General features: G+C 37.9%; 1 protein-coding gene across 3 annotated transcripts in view; it reads left to right on the top strand.

Annotated features, from left to right (window-relative positions):
• prkg1a (protein kinase cGMP-dependent 1a) overlaps positions 1-21,743 on the top strand; it is a 128,719-nt gene that overhangs the window by 58,993 nt on the left and 47,983 nt on the right. For all 3 annotated transcript variants that reach the window (XM_079843715.1, XM_079843714.1, XM_079843716.1), the window contains exons 4-5: positions 15,219-15,324; positions 18,920-18,983. In XM_079843715.1, the coding sequence (XP_079699841.1) occupies positions 15,219-15,324; positions 18,920-18,983 (170 nt within the window). The remainder of the gene's footprint in view (positions 1-15,218; positions 15,325-18,919; positions 18,984-21,743) is intronic.

Here is a 21,743-nt window from a genome sequence, read left to right as displayed (position 1 = left end):
CATTGTAAGCTGATCTAGGCTGTGTCTGAAATCGCCCCCTTAACTCTTAAATAGCCAGGAGCCATATCACCCTGTAGCCCAAGACTGGTTTCCCACTGAAGCTAAGCAGGGCTGAGCCTGGTCAGTACCTGGATGGGAGACCAACTGGGAAAACTAGGTTGCTGTTGGTAGAGGTGTTAGTGAGACCAGCAGGGGGTGCTCACCCTGTGGTCTGTGTGGGTCCTAACACCCCAGTATAGTGATGGGGACACTATACTGTAACAAGCACCGTCCTTCGGATGAGACGTTAAACCGAGGTCCTGACTCTCTGTGGTCATTAAAAATCCCAGGATGTCCTTCGATACAGAGTAGGGGTGTAACCCTGGCATCCTGGCCAAATTTGCCCATTGGCCCCTGCCCATCATGGCCTCCTAATATATATACGATTAGCTTCATCACTCTGTCTCCTCTCCACCAATCAGCTGGTGTGTGGTGGGCGTTCTGGCGCAATATGGCTGCCGTCGCATCATCCAGGTGGATGAGGAGATTCCCCCCTTCTATGTAAAGCGCTTTGAGTGCCTAGAAAAGCGCTATATAAATGTAACAAATTTTAAATTATTAGGGAACTATTTGAGAGGACAGCCATTTGTAGTGGTGTCCGAAACCATAGTAGACGTTATTGAGTGCACTCATTCAATCCCACGATGGACCACAATAACGAGTGTACAACTGATGTACGCTCAACAGCTAGAGAATGCCCATAATACATCGTGAGAGTCACGCTGAATGAATTCCCACGTCTCACCAGGAGATGGCACCCGCAGCTGAATCAGTCATCCATCCATTTTTCAAACCGTGCTGGTCCAGCGCACACAGGTATACGTTCCTTTTTAATTGATTATTACATTTGTTTAATTACGGCTTATACATGCTAGTTTCCATGGGAAGAGTTCAAGATAAATCTTTTCATTACTACTGGAGCTGCCAGTTTGCTATGTTTCAAATGATTGTTAAACAGCAAGCAGAAACTATGCAAAAGTGGAAGCCCTTCCAGCGCCGAATTCACTCCCTCGTTTTCATTCACTCCTTCAAGTGGACTATATTAATAGTAAAGTAATGTAGGGAATAGGGAATGAGGGCATAAGGGGTGGTTTCTTAGGCTGTATCCGAAATCGCGTACTGTGTAAGTAGGTACTACATTTGAATTTGAACGAACTTCACAACTTATGTTCTATATACATATATGTATGTATTCTATATACATAGTATGTTCTATATAGTGTGAATGAATGTAGTATAAATGTAATCTGGACGTACTACATGTGCCATGTTGTTGTTATCATGTGACCTATACTAGCGTCAGTTGCCTCCCATCACCTCCATTCATAAAATCCTCTCCCGTGGCCTCATGGGATAGTAAAGTGTCCATCGTATGCACACTTCAGAATCTCGCCGGATCTCATCCGGGTACTTTTCGCCTACTGTTTTTCGAATACTATGCATTTGGACATACTATTCTGTTGACATACTGTTTTTCGCATTCTATATAGTAGGGGATTATTCGATTTCGGACGCAGCTTTAGTTTGTGTCAGTTTGTTACCTTGGTTACTGATTACGTTCACCTGTTGTTCATTTAGTTTCCTATACCTCTCCTTGTGTATTAGTTCTACTCAGTGTCGTCTTGCGTTATCATTGGCATGTTAGGTTAGTACTAGCCTAGTACTAACCTAACATGCCAACGATAACGCAAGACGACACTGAGTACTACTAGGGCTGTCAAGATTAATCGCGATTAATCAAATCCAAAATAAAGTTTGTGTTTACATAATATATTTGTGTGTACTCTTTATAATTATTATTTATATAATATTTGTTTATATAGAATACAAATGATGTAAATGTATATACATGCAAATATTTCTTAAATATATACATGAATGTGTGTGTATTCATATATACATAATAATTATACAGAGAGTACACACAAATATATTATGTAAACACACACTTTTATTTTGGATGTGATTAATTGCGATTAATCTTTTGACAGCCCTAGTTAGTACTTTTAAATTCTTCTTCCTGCATTCTCCTGCGTGTTATTTTGGATTTGCTATTAAAGAATCTATATTTAATCTCCATCATGTCTGCTGACCAGCAGACTGTAACAATAACAGACTGAATATTCTATTAACATTACTGGATGAATGTTTGCTCATAACTTTGAGAGAACCTTGCCAGAACATTTAGCCAAAGTTCAGAGAATGTTCCCTGTTAGCTGGGACCAGTGTTGCGAGTAATGCATTACAAGTAATGCACAGATACTTTTACAAGTACTGTAACTAGTAAAGTAATGCATTTTTTTATATATATATTTACAACAAAATACCCAAGTAAGTAAGGCAAGTTTCTTTATTTTCCCATTTATTGACTGACACCTCGAGAGGTCGAGAGTAAGCTCAGAGGCATTGTGTGCGCTGTGTAAACATGATGGTTATTATAATTCTAAATTAAAAGTGAGCATGCATTTACCTGCACAAAAACAGATTCAGTATCTGAATAAAAACACTGAAATGCAAACTGCAATAAATAAATGTTAAATAACACAAATATACTTCATGTATTTAATCTCACTTTATTAACCAATGTTTTACTCCGCTGAACTTCGATGATCCAATTCAGCCACACTAATAAGCAAAAATTACCTCAGCTGACTTTTGAGAACATCATCATATTTGTTTAATTATTTTAGTTTTTATTGCTAAGTAAGAGTGTTAAACTTTCTTCTCCTGTGTCCAGAATGGCTTTGTTTGAGCTGTATCCTCTACTGTACAGGTGTGAATTAGCCCTTTTTTTTCAGCCTGAGGCTTATTCATTTCACTTTTGTTGAGCTTTACATTTGCTAAAAATAGATATATATATTTAATTTAATAAAAAGCAAAAAAAAAACAAAAAAAAAAAAACAAGCAAGCCCAGCCCAGGGGGGTATTCCAGAAAGCAAGGTTAACTTATTGTCTCATATACCTTAAACTCTTGGTTGATTAAAGGTCCCATGGCATGGCATTTTTCTATTATTTTATAATGTTTCCTGAGGTGTACTTATATTGTTAGTATGATTTTTACATCATCAAATGTCATAATTTAGAAATAAAAGGCATTTTTTTCTATACTGCTGTTTGCCCTGTGGCTGAATGCCCTGTTTCAAGAGGCATGTCTGCTGTGAGACTTCAGTAAAAACGCCCACTGTTGTGATTGGCTGACATCTTTGCATTTGAAATGAGCGGAGGGGGCGTGGTTTAACGAGGTCTACGACGCACGAGCTGCTGCCAGAGAGACGGATGGACCTGAGTTCACTTCACATCAGTTCTCAGCATGTCTCAGTTCAGTGAACTGTTGTAGTTACTAGAATATACTTCAGGTTATTAGTTTATTTCTAGTCGGAGGGACTGTCACTCATGTCAGAAAGTTAGTAACTTTAGTAAATTATGGATCAGCGCTGACTCGAGACGCGAACCGTTTAGAACGATTCAGTCCGATTTGGTGAACTGGTTCTGTTCACTAAAAAGAACCGATTCAAAAGAATGATTCGTTCGCGAACCGGACATCACGGAGACGGAGCGATTGCTAACAAAGTTATTTATAGTAACTACTGAGTTGTGAGAGCGCTGTCAGCACGAGTTTATTGTGTTTGTATCTGAGAGTTCTGGATAAACACGAGTCCCAGTCACGCCGAGCCCGTCTTCATCATTATTCTACCAACTTTGTAACACATGCAATGTACCATTACAGCGAGATGAACGAGTTAGTAAGTGTTGATTATAGCATTATTTTTAGATATGTTCCAATCATATGAAAAGCGTCAGTGACGCGCATTGAGTACACAGCGCAAACAAAGACAACAACAGCAGTAATCGAATGTAATCCAGTTTATTGTGGGGATACCCTCACGCTTACCCCCCTTCTGCTTAATCTCGCGCCGCATTTGGTGCCTCCGCTGTGGGCCAGATGCAGTACTGGGGGTCCGGGATGTTGAAGGCCGACCGGTCAGTGCAGCCCGAGCCTCGGCGTGCGTGAGGTTTATCTCTAAAGAGATGTGAGTCTGCCGATGTTGAGCAGAAACTCATGACTGTATGCACATTGTAGAACAGATAGACGCGACGAGGACGTACAAAAACACTGACTCACAAGATAGAAAACACGAAAACACTGTTCTGTCGGGAGAGAGAGAGAAGCCGCAGTGTGTGCACGGATAATAAATAATTAGCTACACATAAGAAATCACTGATCACAGATCAGAAGGAACTGAAAAAAGACTTTCTCAACAGAGACACAAGACATTCTCAACAGAGCGATGAAACAATGATTCACCATGGAAACGGACGCTAAGAAAAAGCGCGCCATTCTACTTCCTCCTTCTTCTTTTGTTTAATGACGATATATATAACCTACTTAATGCACATCGCCAACTACTTGGTGGTTGTGCAATAATTTTTTCAATCTTTTCGTTTAATAAGTATTTGCTTACTTACCCTGAAAGTTACCTCTGTTTTTGGAACCGAAAGTTGAGGTTATCCGCTTACTTACTCTAAAAAATACCTGGGTATGTCACACAACCGGCTTTCTGGAATACCCCGCTGGTGATAAAAACACCTGCAAACATAATACATTTTGTAAACATAAATAGCCATCTAATTATAATATTCGCCCATGCACACAGCTTCAGCCTGTCTGCTATCAGTGGTGCTAGACAAAAATAACAAGAAGCGTTCTGCTCGAAACATCACATTTGTTCGGAGAATACAATTCAGTTATATTTAGAAACAAAGGTGTGCAGACTTCCTCAACGTGCAGTAACACACTGATGTGCGAAGTGAATGTTGTGACAAAATCATAGACTTTCTCCTATCCAGCCCCAGCAGTTATGTCATAAGACAGCTCAACTTTATTAATTATACAGTAAATCCCTTACAACACTTACAGCTCTGTTTATCTTTTATTTATATAGGTAACTCTTAATCATCTTTTCAAATCTCAGCAGTATCTTTAGTTTTAATAAAAGCTGTGTTGTAGTTAATTGCAGGAATGTCCACAAACTCTGACTTGCTCTGAACAGAGAAAGAAAGAGAAGCCGATCCAACAAAGCCAAAACGATTGTGTGTTCTAGTAAGTTTTTAGAAATCAGCAGCAGCTGTCAAGATCTGTGTGAGATAGGACCCAGGTGCAGAAGTAGTGACAATTTATTGACAAAACAGCAGACAAGACACAAGGTGGGTGAGGCGTGAGGAACTCCAATGATGGTGAAGGGCACAGGGTATGGTGACAAGCCCCTATTTTAACGATCTGAGCACATGGTCTAAAGCGCATGGGGCATGTCCAAATCCACTTCCGCTATTTTAACGGTGGAAAGGCCCGTGGTCCGCATGGGTTGTACCTAGTCTCTTAATGGGTGTTTTGGGCGTAACTTGCAATAAACCAGAGTCTCAACTCCATTCCCTTTAAGAGCCAGTTGTGCTTGCACCATGGCGGATTTGCTATTTACATGCCAGAATTTATGAGCAGAAAGACTGAATGCTTCTCCAGAGAGGAATCCTTTTATTTTTAATATTCAAACATGTTTGTGTGCTGCTGCACGTCTGTGTGTGTGTAATAATAAGCAGAGTATACATGCGTTGTTACTAATGCGCTCTTTTAAATAACACAAAAAATACTGCACTAGGTTTTTGTTGGTCAATGGCGCAGTCGTTTTCAGTTGCCTCAAAAAAGCAACGCACCAACAATGCGCCTGAAAACACCTCGTTTTCAGACCAGCACGCCCGGGTGTATGATAGGGCCCGATGACTGCTGGAACCAGCCGTGGGAGACAGCGGGCTAGACATCTGAAGAGCCAGTGGTAGCACCAGGCAAATGTTTATGGCAAAGAGCAGACAGGAGTACAATAAACCAGAGATATGATGCTTGCAATTTACAGGCAGTGAACTAATCTGGCTGACGGGCAAAGTGAACCAGCATGCCAGGGAGTTTCAGGTTGCATGACACAAAACACAACACTCACAGCATGACAAGTATGAAATAAGACAAGACTCCAACAAGAACCCAACAGAAACAATACAACAGGGAGAGACAGCAAGATTACAAACAAACAAAACTAAAAAGCAATAGCTAGAGTTACAGTACCTAAAACAAAAAATAAGAGTGGGGAAAAACCTCCATGAATCATGCGGATTCACTGAGATCACCCACAGCGGTGAACCAACAAGTATCAATGGTTTTTACCTGATCTCTGATCGGTTTTATAAATTTGTAGACGTTTTAATGTGACATTTGTATAAATTAAAATGAATATTATATTTGCATAATTAATAGTTTTTAATAGTCTCTTATTGGCCTGTTTAGCTGAGCCACCATAGAACAAAGAAAACTGATTAAAGAACACATATTATACAGACATTTGATATTTATTTTGCCTTGTGAAAAAGTGCACTTTATTATACTTTTATAAAGTGTACTTGTTGCGCAAATCATATACTTTAAAATAGCACACAAGTGTGAATTACATGTAATGTTTTTGCTGCTCAAGTGCATTTAATTTCAAATGTATCACAGATTAAGTTCATATTGAATGCAATTAGTTGTACTTTTGAGTAATTTTTTAAAACAACTTAAGTTGGACTTTAATACAACTTTATATGTACTTTCATAATTGCTTCTAGTGTCTTAAAGCTACACTGTGTGATATTTTCCCCCATCTAGCGGTTAAAGGGTATATGACCATCCAGGGAATATTAGTTTCTCTTCCTCTCAATTCCGATTTCGTTTTAACTCCTACGGTGGCCGATTTAGTCCAAGATTAACATGGCTTCCAGTTTGACTGCGTCCACATTCGACACGGTACCATCGAGTGTTAAAACGCGAAAGGTGAAGCTTGAATTTACGGGTATGTCCCTCTTTGGCTAATGTACTTTCAAGATGGAGGGGAAACATGGCGACCCGCATTCGAACCCCTTACCCGTATGTATTTTCAATGGCATATTATACTTTATTACTTGAAAGAAGTAAATATACATTAATGAGCAGCACATATATTTTTGAAATAACTAGGTGTTTTTAGCTAAGAATAAACTAAAAAAGTTACAGTGTAGCTTTAAAATATAGTGCACTGTTCAATGTACTGACAGGCAATTCATGTGAACTAAAATATACACTTAAGTGGGAATGTTTTTGACTAAATGCATTTTATTTGTAATTCATTTAAAATGTATCACAGACTATGTTCATGTTAAATGCAATTAGTTGGACTTTTGAGTTTTGTTGTTGAGTCACTTAAGTGGGACTTTCGTATATATGTACTTTTTTAAATATGTTAAAAGTGTAGTTCTGAAATGCACAAGAAAAACCCAAGAAACACTTTACAAAAACTTTAACTCTCATTTGGAAAGAGTCTGGAGGACAATGAGGCTTATATGCACAATCTCACTCATATACAAAGGTACCTAAACCTACCCATCACAGAACACATTCTGCATTTTTACATTTTCAGAAAACATCCTGTATGATTTATAAGATTGTTTCCTTACGGGGACCTAAAAAATGTCCCCACAAGGTCAAAATTTACTGGTATTACTTGTGGGGTCAATTGGTCCCCATAACGTAGGGATTACCAGTACACACACAATATCAGAAGCAAACACACAGTACCTCACACACACAACCCATTAATTAATACAAACAAAATGTAAAGAAAAGTATCATTCCATGTACAACACTAAAATTCAAAACTTTGGGTAATGCTTTACAATAAAGTTTTATTAGTTAACTACCGGTACTTCATTTAACATGAACTAAGAATGATGTATGCGATATATAGAATAATAATACTTTAAACATTTATTAATCTTAGTTCATATTAATTTCAACATTTACTAATGCATTCTTAAAATCAAAAGTTGGGTGTTAATTTAGTTAATGCACTGTGAACTAACATGAACAATTACTATACATTTTATTTACTAGTTTTGAGCAATATTTTATATAAGGTTAACAAAGATTAATAAATACTGTACAGAAATAAAATAAATATTGCTCATCATTGTTAGACCATGTTGTAATACATTAACTAATGTTAACAAATGAGATCCTATAGTAAAGGGTTACAGCCCTTATAAGCTCTTAAACCTTTAGTTTACTAGCACCAAAAATAGGACCAAAAGGTTTCTTCTAAAATCTTATTCCAGCATTACAGTGAATGAATGTAAAAAAAACAAATAAAAAAAACCCCTGAAGAACTCCGAAGGCACAAAAACAAGAAATCCAAAATAGTTTGTCACCAACTATTTTGAAGTTGTTGGAAAGTGCTGTTTATGTCAATGTCCCAAAAGCTCTTCATCGGCAGAAAACTTCATGGACATTTGAAGTTGTGCACCATCTCTTCACAGTAGATGCAAATAAATCTACTGAAAAAAATAGTAAATGGACAGTAAATGGAAAGTAAAAAAAATACATATACCTTGAGGAAAAAACAGAAAGAAAACAATTGTTTATAAAACAGATCTATTATTATAATTGGCTCAATTGAATGAAAGCGATAGATGTACAGTTGCGCTCCAAAGTTTATATTCACATTGTTCATAAATGTTAATTTTAGCAATAAGTGGGATCATAAACATTAGTATGTTGTCTTTTTATTTAGTACTTCCCTGATGAAGCAGTTTATTGTGCAAGGTGTACGTAAACTTTTGACTGCAACTGCATCAAATTACCTCAGTCGTCCTCAGGGCAACATCGTAGTCGAATGCTGGGAGAAGTTCCTACGTTTCCCACAAAAATCAGGATTCTACTGACCAGACCATCTTCACTGACACTGGGCTTTAAAAATAGAGAACATTTTTATGAACGTTTTTATTCCCACTATATAAATAACCCAAGACCCATTCAGATTGAGAAAGGTATTCTTCAATTTTTCCTCATCTTGCCTTGCAAGTTTCATCTTACCATGCACCCTCTCCATGAATAATGTTCCTGTATTTACCACGGCTGGCACAGCAATGCTGCGGACACATTCCTTTGGCTTGTTACCTGTAAAATATATGATGATTAGGGGGATCTGTAAATGCGCAGGTGGGAATTTATTACTTTTTAAAAGCATTTAAAAGCTAGGATAGTTAGATACTTGATAGCAGTGTTTTAGCTTGTAGTGTGTGATCAGTAGTGCAATAATTCATGACAAAACTTCTACCATCACCTCATCAATATGGCTCTGTGATTCCACAAAGCTTGCTCTGGATCTCCAATAACAAATCTGTACTGTATACAAAAGGAATAAATAACTCCAGATAAGCACAAAAACACGTGTGTGTGTGTGTGTGTGTGTGTGTGTGTGTGTGTGTGTGTATATATATATATATATATAATATTATGCCCTAATTTTGTGCTGGTCCCCCTTTTGTTGCCAAAATAGCCCTGACCGGTCAAGGCATGGACTCTATTAGACCCCTGAAGGTGTGCTGTGGTATCTGGCACCAAGATTTTAGCAGCAGATTCTTTAAGTCCTGTAAGTTGTGAGGTGGGGCCTCCATGGATCGGTCTTGTTTGTTCAGCACATCTCACAGATGCTCGATTGGATTGAGATCTGGGGAATTTGGAGGCCAATTCAACACCTCAAACTCGTTGTTGTGCCATTTTTGCTTTGTGGCAGGGCGCATTATCCTGCTGAAAGAGGCCACAGCCACCAGGGAATACCGTTTCCATGAGAGGATGTACATGGTCTGCAACAATGCTTAGGTAGGTGGTACGTGTCAAAGTAACATCCACATGGATGGCAGAACCTAAGGCGTCACACTGCCTCCGACGGCTTGCCTTCTGTTCATAGTGCATCCTGGTGCCATGTGTTCCCCATGCACCCGACCATCCACGTGATGTAAAATAAAATGTGATTCATCAGACCAGGCCACCTTCTTCCATTGCTCTGTGATCCAGTTCTGATGCTCACGTGCTCACGTTGGCGCTTTCGGTGGTGGACAGTGGGCAGCATGGGCACCCTGACTGGTCTGCGGCTATGCAGTCCCATACACAACTGCGATGCATTGTGTATTGTGACACCGTCACAATATTATAATACATTCTAATATTCTAATACATGCTGCCTAATATATCCCACCCACTAACAGGTGCCGGGATGAAGAGATAATCAGTGTTATTCACTTCACCTTGCCAGCAGCCATATCACCCTGTAGCCCAAGACTGGTTTCCCACTGAAGCTAAGCAGGGCTGAGCCTGGTCAGTACCTGGATGGTAGACCAACTGGGAAAACCAGGTATCTGTTTGGAAGAGGTGTTAGTGAGGCCAGCAGGGGGTGCTCCCCATACCTGTCAACACTCCTGTTTTTGCAGGGAGTCTCCCGTATTTCACAGCCATCTCCCGTCCCCCTCCCGTTTTGTTATTTCTGCCGAGAATCTCCCGTAATTTGTATGGCCCAAACCAGTATCATGTGCACAGGCAGCGCAGCCAGAATAGAGTTCTGTTTCACGCTTTAACTAACAATAACACACACAATTGACCTATCGGTAAGCCCCGCCCCCCTTAGTTACTGTTGCTAACTCGGACAAACAAACGGAGTTGCTATATCTTACAGTGACAGCTGTCAGTGTGAAAACCTTATCCCATGATGTTTTTGGACACAGAATGTAGCGTATATCCCGTCCGAATGATGGCCAAACTTTACTGATGGCTTATCAAGTTTATTATGTGTTTTTTCACTCCAAAAAATCATCGTAAGAGCTGAACAAACAAAGCATAAGAAGTGCGCATTAACGTCTCATTCACAAACTCTCTCTCTCCGTTGCATTACCATTAACATACACAGCAAATTATACAAAAACACACAAACAACTAACAGTAAACAAACATATACACAAACCGTATGCCTTTTCGAGGGTGCAGTTAATAACTGGTAAACTTTGTATCTGCAAAACAACTCCGATAAACTGCTTGCGAGCTCTACCTTTCACTACGTTACCCATAGACTATAATGCCCATCAAAATAGGAGTCCTCCTTAGTAGGACAGATAATGTAGACCTTAAACAAATCATAAATTAAATTAATTTACAAATAACCAGTTTAATATGGAGAGGCACTGAAATGTAGACCTTCGTGTTTTTGACCTACAGTGTTACATGACGTGAGAACAGTTAGTTATTACGGTTTGTATGTTAGCAGGGACTTTAATCGTAAATTAACGAGAGTATGACAAACAGAAAATCCTCTCAGGATCCCTGGAATCAGTGCTACAGTACCTCAGGCACGACATTCTAGCATTTTTGTATCATAAACACCATCAAACCGATGAGAGCTTCGGATTTTCCAATGTTTCTCTATGGCGCTGACACCTAAAGATGTCCGAGTTCCGGTCCCAGCGCAACTGATACTCAACTGCTATTGGCTCATCTGCGTTCGAGGGGAGGGGCTTACCGATAGGTCGATTATGACAAATGAGTTCAATAACGTCTTAAATGAATGTAAAGAGTTGGGAGGAAATGAGACACATGTGAGATCCGCTTCATGTGCGACAGCGGAAAATCTTAGTGACAGTAACCCCTTATGATGACAATGTAACGAACAAAAGTAATTACTCACTGCTTTTTAATAAGGATTAATCTATATAAAATGTATAATTAATGCAGTGCAAACAGTTTGATATAACTTTTCAATTTCTGTATATTTCCTACTTGTTATAGAGGTAGAAGGGCACAGGTAGTCTACATATGAAATGTATTATGGGTTTATGTTTTTAAATTCACTTAAATATTTTTTGAAGCCTAATAAATGTTAATGTGTTATTTCATTGAAGTGTCAATGAAATGTTATTTAATAGAGACCTTCATTCATAAAAAGATGTCAAGTGTCAATTTGGAGATTAACTGAAATTATAACATTATACAATATATTAAAATATTACGTGTTTTTAATGGCGATTAATCACAGAAAAAATGTGATTTTAATCTAGTTCATTTTTATAAAAAATTATGTATTAACATAATACCCCACCCCCCCACTCACAAGTCTCCCGGATTTTGATACTCAAATGTTGACAGGTATGGTGGTCACCCTGTGGTCTCTGTGGGCCCTAACACTTCAGCATAGTGATGGGGACACTGGTAACCAGCACCGTCCTTCAGATGAGATGTTAAACCGAGGTCCTGACTCTCTGTGGTCACTAAAAAATCCCATGGCACTTCTCGTAAAGAGTAGGGGTGTAACCCCGGTGTCCAGGCCAAATTCCCTCTATTGGCCCTTATAAATCATGGCCTCCTAATAATCCCCATCCATTGAATTGGCTCTATCACCCTCTCTCTTCTCCACCTATCGCTGGTGTGTGGTGAGCGCACTGACTCCGTTGTAATGTGGCTGGCTTCCAAGTGGATGCTGCACACTGGTGGTGGTTGATGACTGTAAAGCGCTTTGGGTGTACAGTAGTACATATGAAAGCGCTATATAAATGCCTCATCCATCCGTGTTCATAATGTGATGCCTGATCGGTGTAGACAGTTCTCAGAACTTAATAGTTTAAATGAATATGATTTTCACACCTGGAATCATTCACATAATTCATTCATGCTCTATATCTAATAACAAACCGTTTGTTCTTCTAGAAAGATGCTATTGTTGTCATACTTGGGTGTGATAAATAACAAATGTATACACTTCACATGATAAAACAGTCCATGTGCCGAGTAGGTATATTTCGAAAGGCTGTTTATTTCCTGTTGTTATCAGAGACTATTAAAAGATTTGAGCCCATCATAAATTCAGATGAATTCTCCTGCATGAGTCAGTGGCTGTATTCAGATGCGACAGCTCACTGTTTATTTATGCTTCAGTGTCTTCTTCATCACTGCTGGAGCTTTACATTGTCTGTGCAGTTTGAAGAGCTTCAGCTTTATTTTGTTGTGTGCAAATCAATAATAAACACATTATAACAAAATAAGGTATCATTTTCCAAAAAGTCTCTTTCACATACATCAACGTCACCTTGTTTTTATTGCTTTAGCGATGTCTATAATATACACAAAACCTTTTTGGTACTTTGACAGCTGTCTGGCTCTCTCAGAAAAACAACAAGGGTTCAATATATCATTGAAGTTTTCTAACATCATACAGAAGTTTCTGTTTCATTGACAGCTGTTGATTCATCATAACACATCTGAGTGTCTTCGAGTAGGAGTCCGAGTTCAGTAGACCAAGAGGCAATAATCATATGCGCTTTCCTAGAATGTCTTTTCTCTTTCTCTGAATGCTGCCTTTAGCAGCAAGAATATGCAAGTCAATGCTGCAATATTTCTAAATATTTAGTCATTTAATGCTGTTTATCACAGATTACTTACCCATGCATTGTGAATGTTTAACTTTATTTACATTTTTGTGTAATTACAAATGTTTGCCCATTAGAGGTCGAGCATCTGTGAAAATGTGAACAATTTTAACAAAATAAGAGAGATCATACAAAATGTTATATTTTTTATTTGGTACTGTCCTGAATAAGATATTTTACATTAAAAAAAGTTTACATTTTGTCCACAAGACAAAAAAAAAAAAATTCTAAAAAGAATTTATTCAAATGACCCCCGATCAAAAGTTTATGAGCCATTTATTCTTAAAACTGTGTGTCGTTCCCTGGATGATCCACGGCTGTTTTGTAGTTTTCTTATGGTTGTTCATGAGTCTCTTGTTTGTCCTGAGCAGTTCAACTGACCAACGTTCTTCAAAAAAATCCTCCAGGTCCTGCAAATTCTTCAGTTTTCCAGCATCAACCCTCTCCAGCAGTGACTGTATGGTTTTGAGAGCCATCTTTTCACACTGAGTACAATTGAGGGACTCAAAGACAACTAATAAAAAAAAGGTTGAAACATTCACTGATGCACCAGAAGGAAACACAACGCATTAAGAGCAGAGGAGTGAAAACTTTTGGACAGGATGAAGATGTCAAATGTTTTTAAAAAAATTTTTTATTTAGTACTGCCCTTCGGAAGCAACGGAAGATACTTACGTTTTGCGGAAGACAAATTAAGTACAATTTACCTTGATTTTCAAATTCATCAAGTTTCTAAAGTTTCCTTCTGGAGCATCAGTGAATGTTTGAACCTTTTTTAATAGTTGTTTTTCAGTCCCTCAATTGTCCTCAATGTGAAAAGATGGATCTCAAAATCTTACAGTCACTGATAGAAAGGGTTCAAATATGCAAAAGATGCTGTAAAAATTAAGAATTTGTAGGACCTGAAAGATTTTTCTGAAGAACATTGGGCAGTTTAACTGCTCAGGACAAACAAGAGACTCATTAACAACCATCACAAAACAAAAACAAAAACAGCCGTGGATCATCCAGGGAACGACACACAGTATTGAGAATCAATGGTTCATAAACTTTTGAACATGGTCATTTGAATAAATTCAGCTATTTTTCTTCTTCTATTTTTTGCTATATGTAAACATTTTTTATGTAAAACATCTTATTCAGGACAGTACTAAATAAAAAATAACATGCATTTTGTAAGATCTCTCCCAGATTCTGCAAGCGGATCACATATTTCTTTCTTGCAACTATATATTGCTGCATAATCTAATATTCATAACAGCAATAATATAATATAATACACATTGCATTATACATGTAAAAAGTGTTAATAATGTATACATATTTTAATGCTTAAAATATTAGTATTCACGTAATTCTACCCTTGTGCCTTAAATGATACATGTATGAAAGTTAAATATGATTATACTACGGGGCTGAATGCTTGAATCTGAGCCACATTTTAAGGTGTGCAATTATTTTCCAGTAAATGCACAGCTAAGTAGTTCCAGGCAGGTCTTGACCACATTACAGTTCCATATCACTTCGTCACTGATTTCAGTTATGTCAAAGATCCTTACAGCCCACAACAGCAACTGAACCAAAAACCACAAAGACACTTTGCTTTGCATCCGTGACCACATTACCACCCGCATTATCACCCTTTTTTCCTAATAATTCAATGGCCCTTTGTCAATTACTCCTTACACAAAGACTTGTTGTTTAGCTATTGTAAAGTTTGTAAGCATACACTGCAAGTACCATGAACAGAACAGACACAATTATTTGTATGACAATTAAACATCCACATTTCATGTTCATATTGTAAGAAGAGCTCAGAGTTGCTGATTATGATTACGTTCACAAACTAATGCCATTCTTTCTAATGTGTGTTTCAGCTGTGACCAGTGTGAAGTTATGGGCCATCGACAGACAGTGCTTCCAGACCATCATGATGAGGACGGGGCTCATCAAACATGCAGAGTACATGGAGTTATTAAAAAGGTGAGCAGCTGTCTCATCATGGTAGTGCATCTCTTTCTTTATCCGACATCTTAATTTGCATAATGGCACCCAGAGAAGAGCGCATGGGGGCATATTTTACATATTAAAGACAGAATTCTCAATTCTGCATTGTTGGGCTCCTGAGCCACACTGGATGAAAGAAGTCTTCATCAAATACTTTAAAGACACTGAGGCAGAACAGACGAGTTTCTTGGAAGCTACAGCAATTCATTGCTGCAGAAACTCTCTATAGCTCCCAATCTCCTTCCTCTCCTCCTTTCATGATCTCTCTCTGTCTCTCTTTTAGGCTCTCCGTCTTATGTATTAACATGTGAAAAATGAAAAGTAATGCAATCGCTTTAAATGAATCATCTAATGTGGTTTCATCTAATGTTAATGATATTACCCCATCCCTGCTGCTGTATTTATTATTTTAATAATTAGACCAAATTTGTTTCAATTATGCTTTGAACCTACAGCCATTAACAAACAAAAGCGGAGTGCATGTGAATGCATGCTGAGCTGACATTTTATGGATCTGGTTTATAGGTTCATATTTAATTGAACCTGTTATATAGAATATTGTCTTAAACAGATCTAGACTCACACCTATTATGCAACATTGTGTGTGTCATCCCATGATTTATTACTGAGGCTATTTACAATAAGCTACTTAACTCTTTCCCCGCCAGAGTTTAAAAAAAAAAGTTGCCAGCCACCACCAGCGTTTTTAATCATTTTCACAAAATTTTCATGGCACCCCAGAATATTTTGTTGTATGAATTATCTGAATGCATAAAAGCCTCTGCTTTTAAACAAACATTTTATTCTAGTTTAACGGGTTCTCTTTTAATCAACGCTTGAATGTGGGTAAGATTCATTTAAAAAAGCAACATTTTGAGCATAAAGCTGAGAAAAACATGTTTTTGTCATAGACTACATCCAGATCGGATTCAGAATGATGATCAAAACACGGATGGAGTAGATCGAGACCATCAACACCCCTAGTATTTGCACAGTCCTAACCACTTCCTGGGTCGATATTTCATTCAGCAACATTAGGCAGTTTTAATTTGTATGCTGTTTAATGTTGATGAGATTTTGCATATGCATCTGCTTGCATACAGAATTATTAGGCACATAGATTTTCTGATAATTTTTCTTTTCAGGCACATTTGACCAATTCCAAACCACATTAATCTTAACTACTATTAATTTTGTATTTAATCATTTTTAAGTGATTATATAATTGTTCATGAAGGCTGGAAATGAAAAACACCTTATAAACACCCATATTCAGGTCAGGTGTGCAGTTATTAGGCACGTTTTCTTTTACAGACCAGCATCACATCCTCTCGTACCACTGTTTGAGCATCTTCCAGAATCTGGCAGTAAATTTTGGGAGTTAATGTTTAGTCCATCTCTGCAAAATGGACTTCAAGATTGGCTAAAAATGAATTCCCAAAACTTACAGCCAGATTCTGGAAGATGAATTCTTCAAACTGTGGTACAAGAGGATGTGATGCTGGTCCTTCAAGAGTCACTCTCAACTTATCTGTCTATAAAGCCTATAAAAAAACAGTCTTCATGTATTTTACAACACTTCAGCTTGTGATTCTTATTAAGTGAGGGTAATTTTGTTTTAGGATTCTTTACCTAACTTGAGTCTCTGAGATCCTGACACTTCTGGAGACTCCAGGTAGGTTGCAGTTCTGGAAAATGGTGGCGCTGGAGACTAAAGGGTTCCTGGTGGTTTCACACTTAATTCTTTTGCCGTTAACGTGTATTTTCTTCGCCACTTGTTTTTGTCTGACCCTGCTGACCCAATGAGCATTTCACTGTCCAACGGTCATGCCTTAACTGCAATTTCTAGTATTGTATCCTTCTCATGGGCATTTCATATTTTTTGTCTTTTCAGTCTGAGTTCAATCTCTTTTTTGGCTCATTTTATCTGTAAAAGAAAACGTGCCTAGTAGTTCTGCACGCAGTGTATGCTATTGCTTGTTTCTGCTGCTTCTTCACATGTTTTTTGATCAGGAGATTCAGTACTCTTTCAGAAGATGTCATAGCACCCCCTACCGTTTAACAGTGAAAACACAGAAAGCTGAAGAATTTCCTCTTTCCACTGACACAGGTCTTAGGAAATGATGAATCACAGTATTCATAAAGTATAGGCAAAAATATGCTGATGACCTACTTTTTCCAGCGAGATTCTGAAGTATATGCATACGATGGACAATAAACTATCCCATGAGGCCAATTGGATAGTAGTATTATTGAATGACCCCATTTTTTAACACATGGTTCAAATAGCTTTTCTATTTGAAAAATGGTCAAAATCAGTGATCAAATTTTTTGGTAAGGCTCAAAAAAATGTGGCGTGGTGCGATAGCCAGCTAAGTCATTATCCATTTTCGTTAAGCTTTAAATGTGCATTTTACATTTAACACATACTTTAAATATAACAGGATTGGCACAAAACATGTTTGTAATTTTTTTTTTTAACAAAGTGAATACTGTCAGAATCTATTCATATAACAGTATTTAAATAACAAAGTAAAACTATCAGTAAAATTGAATAACTGTTGGTACTTTGCAAGGCTTGTTGACATTTTTAGTTGAATATTAGGCGGATACATCCCATCATGGTGCTTCCCAAATGTCTATGATGGTTACAGCCCTGATACTTTAAATCTCAGACGGGAAAATATGATTTCTTGAAAGTTCATCAGCAACCTTTTCAAATGAAATTATGTAATTTTCAGACACAAATGTTTGCTTAGAATGGCCTGTCCATAACACCTTTAGATTTCTCTGCTGCAGTCTGTAATAGGAGACTTTAATGGCCCGTTGAATATTTTATGGCATGTGAAATATTTATGCTGGAGCTCTTGTTGATGTATGATCATCTCATGACACACAGCAGTGAAACGTGGATGCAGTCCGTCTCTATAAACGTGTGTGCATTTACTAATGCAACAAGACAAAGTTGCACAGATCTCATCAGGGACCATCTACGGCCCCCCAGGACAGCGGATCAGACGGCCTTTCCTGCCATCTCATGCTAAACATGATTCATTTAGATTTAGATAAATTACAGCTTTTATTACATAATCTAGATAATGCCTCGGCTTTGTGGCTAATGGGCTCAGCGTATACAAATTAGCCAGACGAAAACCTTTGCCTCCATTACGCAACACATGCCCATGTTTAGAAATGTTGTATTCTAGTGATTGAGGGATATTATTGTTGTTTCCGTGGCAGAGAACAGCTCTGGGTTTATTTCATTGTGTGATGGTGACCAGCTGTTTGAACCATCTCCGGTCAGATAAGAAATGTACCCGATGTACAGTGATATTCAGTACTATGAAGTGTGGGAAAAGCAATGAAAGTGTGTTGAAAGTTTCTGAGGATAATCATTTAAATATTTGTTATTTTGAGGGAATAAACACTGAACTTGCATAACATTAACAAACAGCAAAGACCCATCACCCTTAAATAAGGATCTCTTCCATCACACATTTACAGATGTGATCATTTCTTTCTTTTTCTTCTTTTTACAACATAAATGACGCAAGTTGTCTCTCACTGACAGTGTCCTGACGTTCCGGGGTCTTCCAGAAGAAATATTGAGCAAGCTGGCTGATGTCCTTGAGGAGGTAAGAGATCTTTAAACACACACACACTGGTTTGTTTTGCTATCTAAATGAGGACGTTCCATAGGCATAATGGTTTTTATACTGTACAAACTACATTCTATCCCCCTACACTACCCCTAAACCGGAAAGATTCTGCATTTTAACATTGTTTATAAATTAAAACTATTTTAAATATGAGGACATATAAAATGTCCTGCAGTATTCCTTTGGACACCTTGTTCTTATTAGCAACTATTGGTTTCATGTCTGTGTTAGCAAAGTCACCGTCTCAACACAGTGTTCTTTCTTCGCAAGTCGCCTTAAAAAGTATATAATTTCCTTCCCGGGAATGATCCAATGATGCAACAGAATTAAATGTTCACTGTTTTTATGTTCCTTGCCATACATTTTAGTACTAGATATTCTATTATAGTATTATTTAATTAACTTTTATTTTTAGAGGTTAAGCACCATCAGACACTATAATAAGACAATGGAGTCTAGCCCTACAAAATGTCATTTTTAATTTTCCACACAAAAAAAAACCTTTTTCCAAACTCCTCCTAGGCTGTTGGTCAGGGGCCGTATTCACAAAACATTTTAAAGCTAAAAGTAGCTCCTAACTTGCGATTTAGGAGAAACTCTTAAAAATAATGGGTGTGTCAGTCCTGATTTTATGCTCTAAGAGTATTTCACAAAACATTTTAGCGCTAAAACTAGCTCCTAAATCAGTGAAACGTTAGGGGTAGTCAAGAGGACTCCTAAGTCACTAAGGACCAAATCACAAGCAATCCTGATGACTGTTGCGGACATTTCTCCCATTTCTAAATTCCCTTTTGCTTCCTGTCTACTCACTGTCCTATCATAATAAAAAGGCAAAAATGCCAAAAATGATATTTATTTATTAAATAAGTAAATTGATAAATAAAAAAATAAATAATGTCTGATTACCTGTGGCAGTTGTTTCACGAGTTCACACTTACAAATAATAGAGTAAAAGAGTAAAACAAGCCAATTTGGGGTACTGTCCGAGGGATTCGAGGGCTCCGAGCTCAGAATTTAGCCAGAACACAGAGTTCTCTCCCGAATCTCCGGCTGGGCCGAGAGTTAGGAGTCAGGGTGGTGGAGGGATGCAGAAATCTGTCGAGATAGATGAGCCGGCTGTGTATACTGGATACTGGATATACTCGAGCTGATTAGATAGTGCTCCTCACAAATTTTGTTTATAAAACATAATTTGTCGCTTGAATTCTGCAATATCTCAAAATGCAGACATGTAAGAGGCTGACAATTAGCTGAACATATACTTGTTTAATTAGTGACACTTAGCCTACTTTTTAAAATCTTTATTTGAATATGGCAAAATTCTTAATTTAAAACCTTTATTTGAATATGGTAAAATGATACCTCATTCTACAATATTTCTATAATTCAATCACTGACAGAGACTCCTCCCCCATCAGCCAATCACTATGGCCATAGTTAGTAAGCATGCTGACATCATCCATAGCAACAAGGTCAACCCCTCCCTTACTCTTAGCTTAAGACTTCTCTCTATTCCTTAGTAAAAGTTGCTCTCAGCAGCTTTGTGAATAGGATTTAAGAGAAAGCTCTTAGCTAAGAACTTGTACTGCTATTTAGGAGAACTCTTAGTGCTAAGATCAAATGTTTTGTGAATACGGCCCCTGATCTTCAGCAAAATAGGCACACAGCAGCTAGGGATGGTGCTGGCAAAAAAATGAGAGATTTTGATTTGTCAAAGCATTGCAAAGTTACAAGTTAATGAATTGGTCAGGCAGTGCCCATTTTTACGATTTGAACTATAGCTGCTGAACTCAATGTCCAAGCTTGACACAAAGACATGACAATGGCTACGTTTACATGTGGAATACATAGGCGTGGAACAAGCTGTTGTAGTTGTTGAATGAAGTGTCATTCTAAAATTATCCTAGCACTCATCTGTGAAGTGGAGCAGGACATTGTGCCATTAGTCCTTCCATCATACTCTCCTCCACAGGTGGCCGGTTTTGGGCGCGGACAGGGGCATTTTTACGGCTTGATAAATATAACCAGCATGGCACAACAGTTCATATGCTCATTGTCTCCTAATTAGGACCCGTAATGGATAAATATTAAGTCTGCTGTTTAAAACAAAGAAAATTAGCGTCCGATTGAAACAAAAGTTTGTGCATGTAAACATAGCCATTCTGAGGACGCTGACCAAGTTTCATAAAATAAGTGGTGCTACAATAAAAAAAATAAACAAAATTATAACTCTGCAATCATATGATCCATGAAGTTGAAAAGTGGTATGCATCTTCTTTGGTGGACGTCCTAACATATCCCCTAATATAACTTGCATACTTCACAAAACATGGCAGCCAATCAAATTTCAGTGGCTAATAACATCAAATCTGAGTCGCCTACTGTTACAAAAATGTATTTATTGTGAAACTGAATGTGTGAAAATCAACTTTTGTGAAAATCAGTCACAAAGTGGCACTATAATAAGTGACTTTACATTTCCGCAAAAATCTAAATTCTTGTTTATTATGAATCCTTGCTTTAAGCCTGAACAATAGTACATCTAGGCCTGAGGCCTATTGCACAAAACTAGGATAAGGGATTAAGCCGGGATATCTTGGTGATCCTGGCTCAATTTATCCGTGATCCGGTTGCACTAAAGCTGGATAGGGTGGCAGTTGGATGTTATGGTATAAATTACCATGGAGATTTATTCTGTGGAGCTAGCCTGCTCCAGACCAGGCTAAATTCCAGGAT

Source organism: Gobio gobio, assembly GCF_949357685.1.
Source record: "Gobio gobio genome assembly, chromosome: 18".
Lineage (NCBI taxonomy): Eukaryota > Metazoa > Chordata > Actinopteri > Cypriniformes > Gobionidae > Gobio > Gobio gobio.
This window is presented reverse-complemented; position numbering and strand designations above follow the sequence as displayed.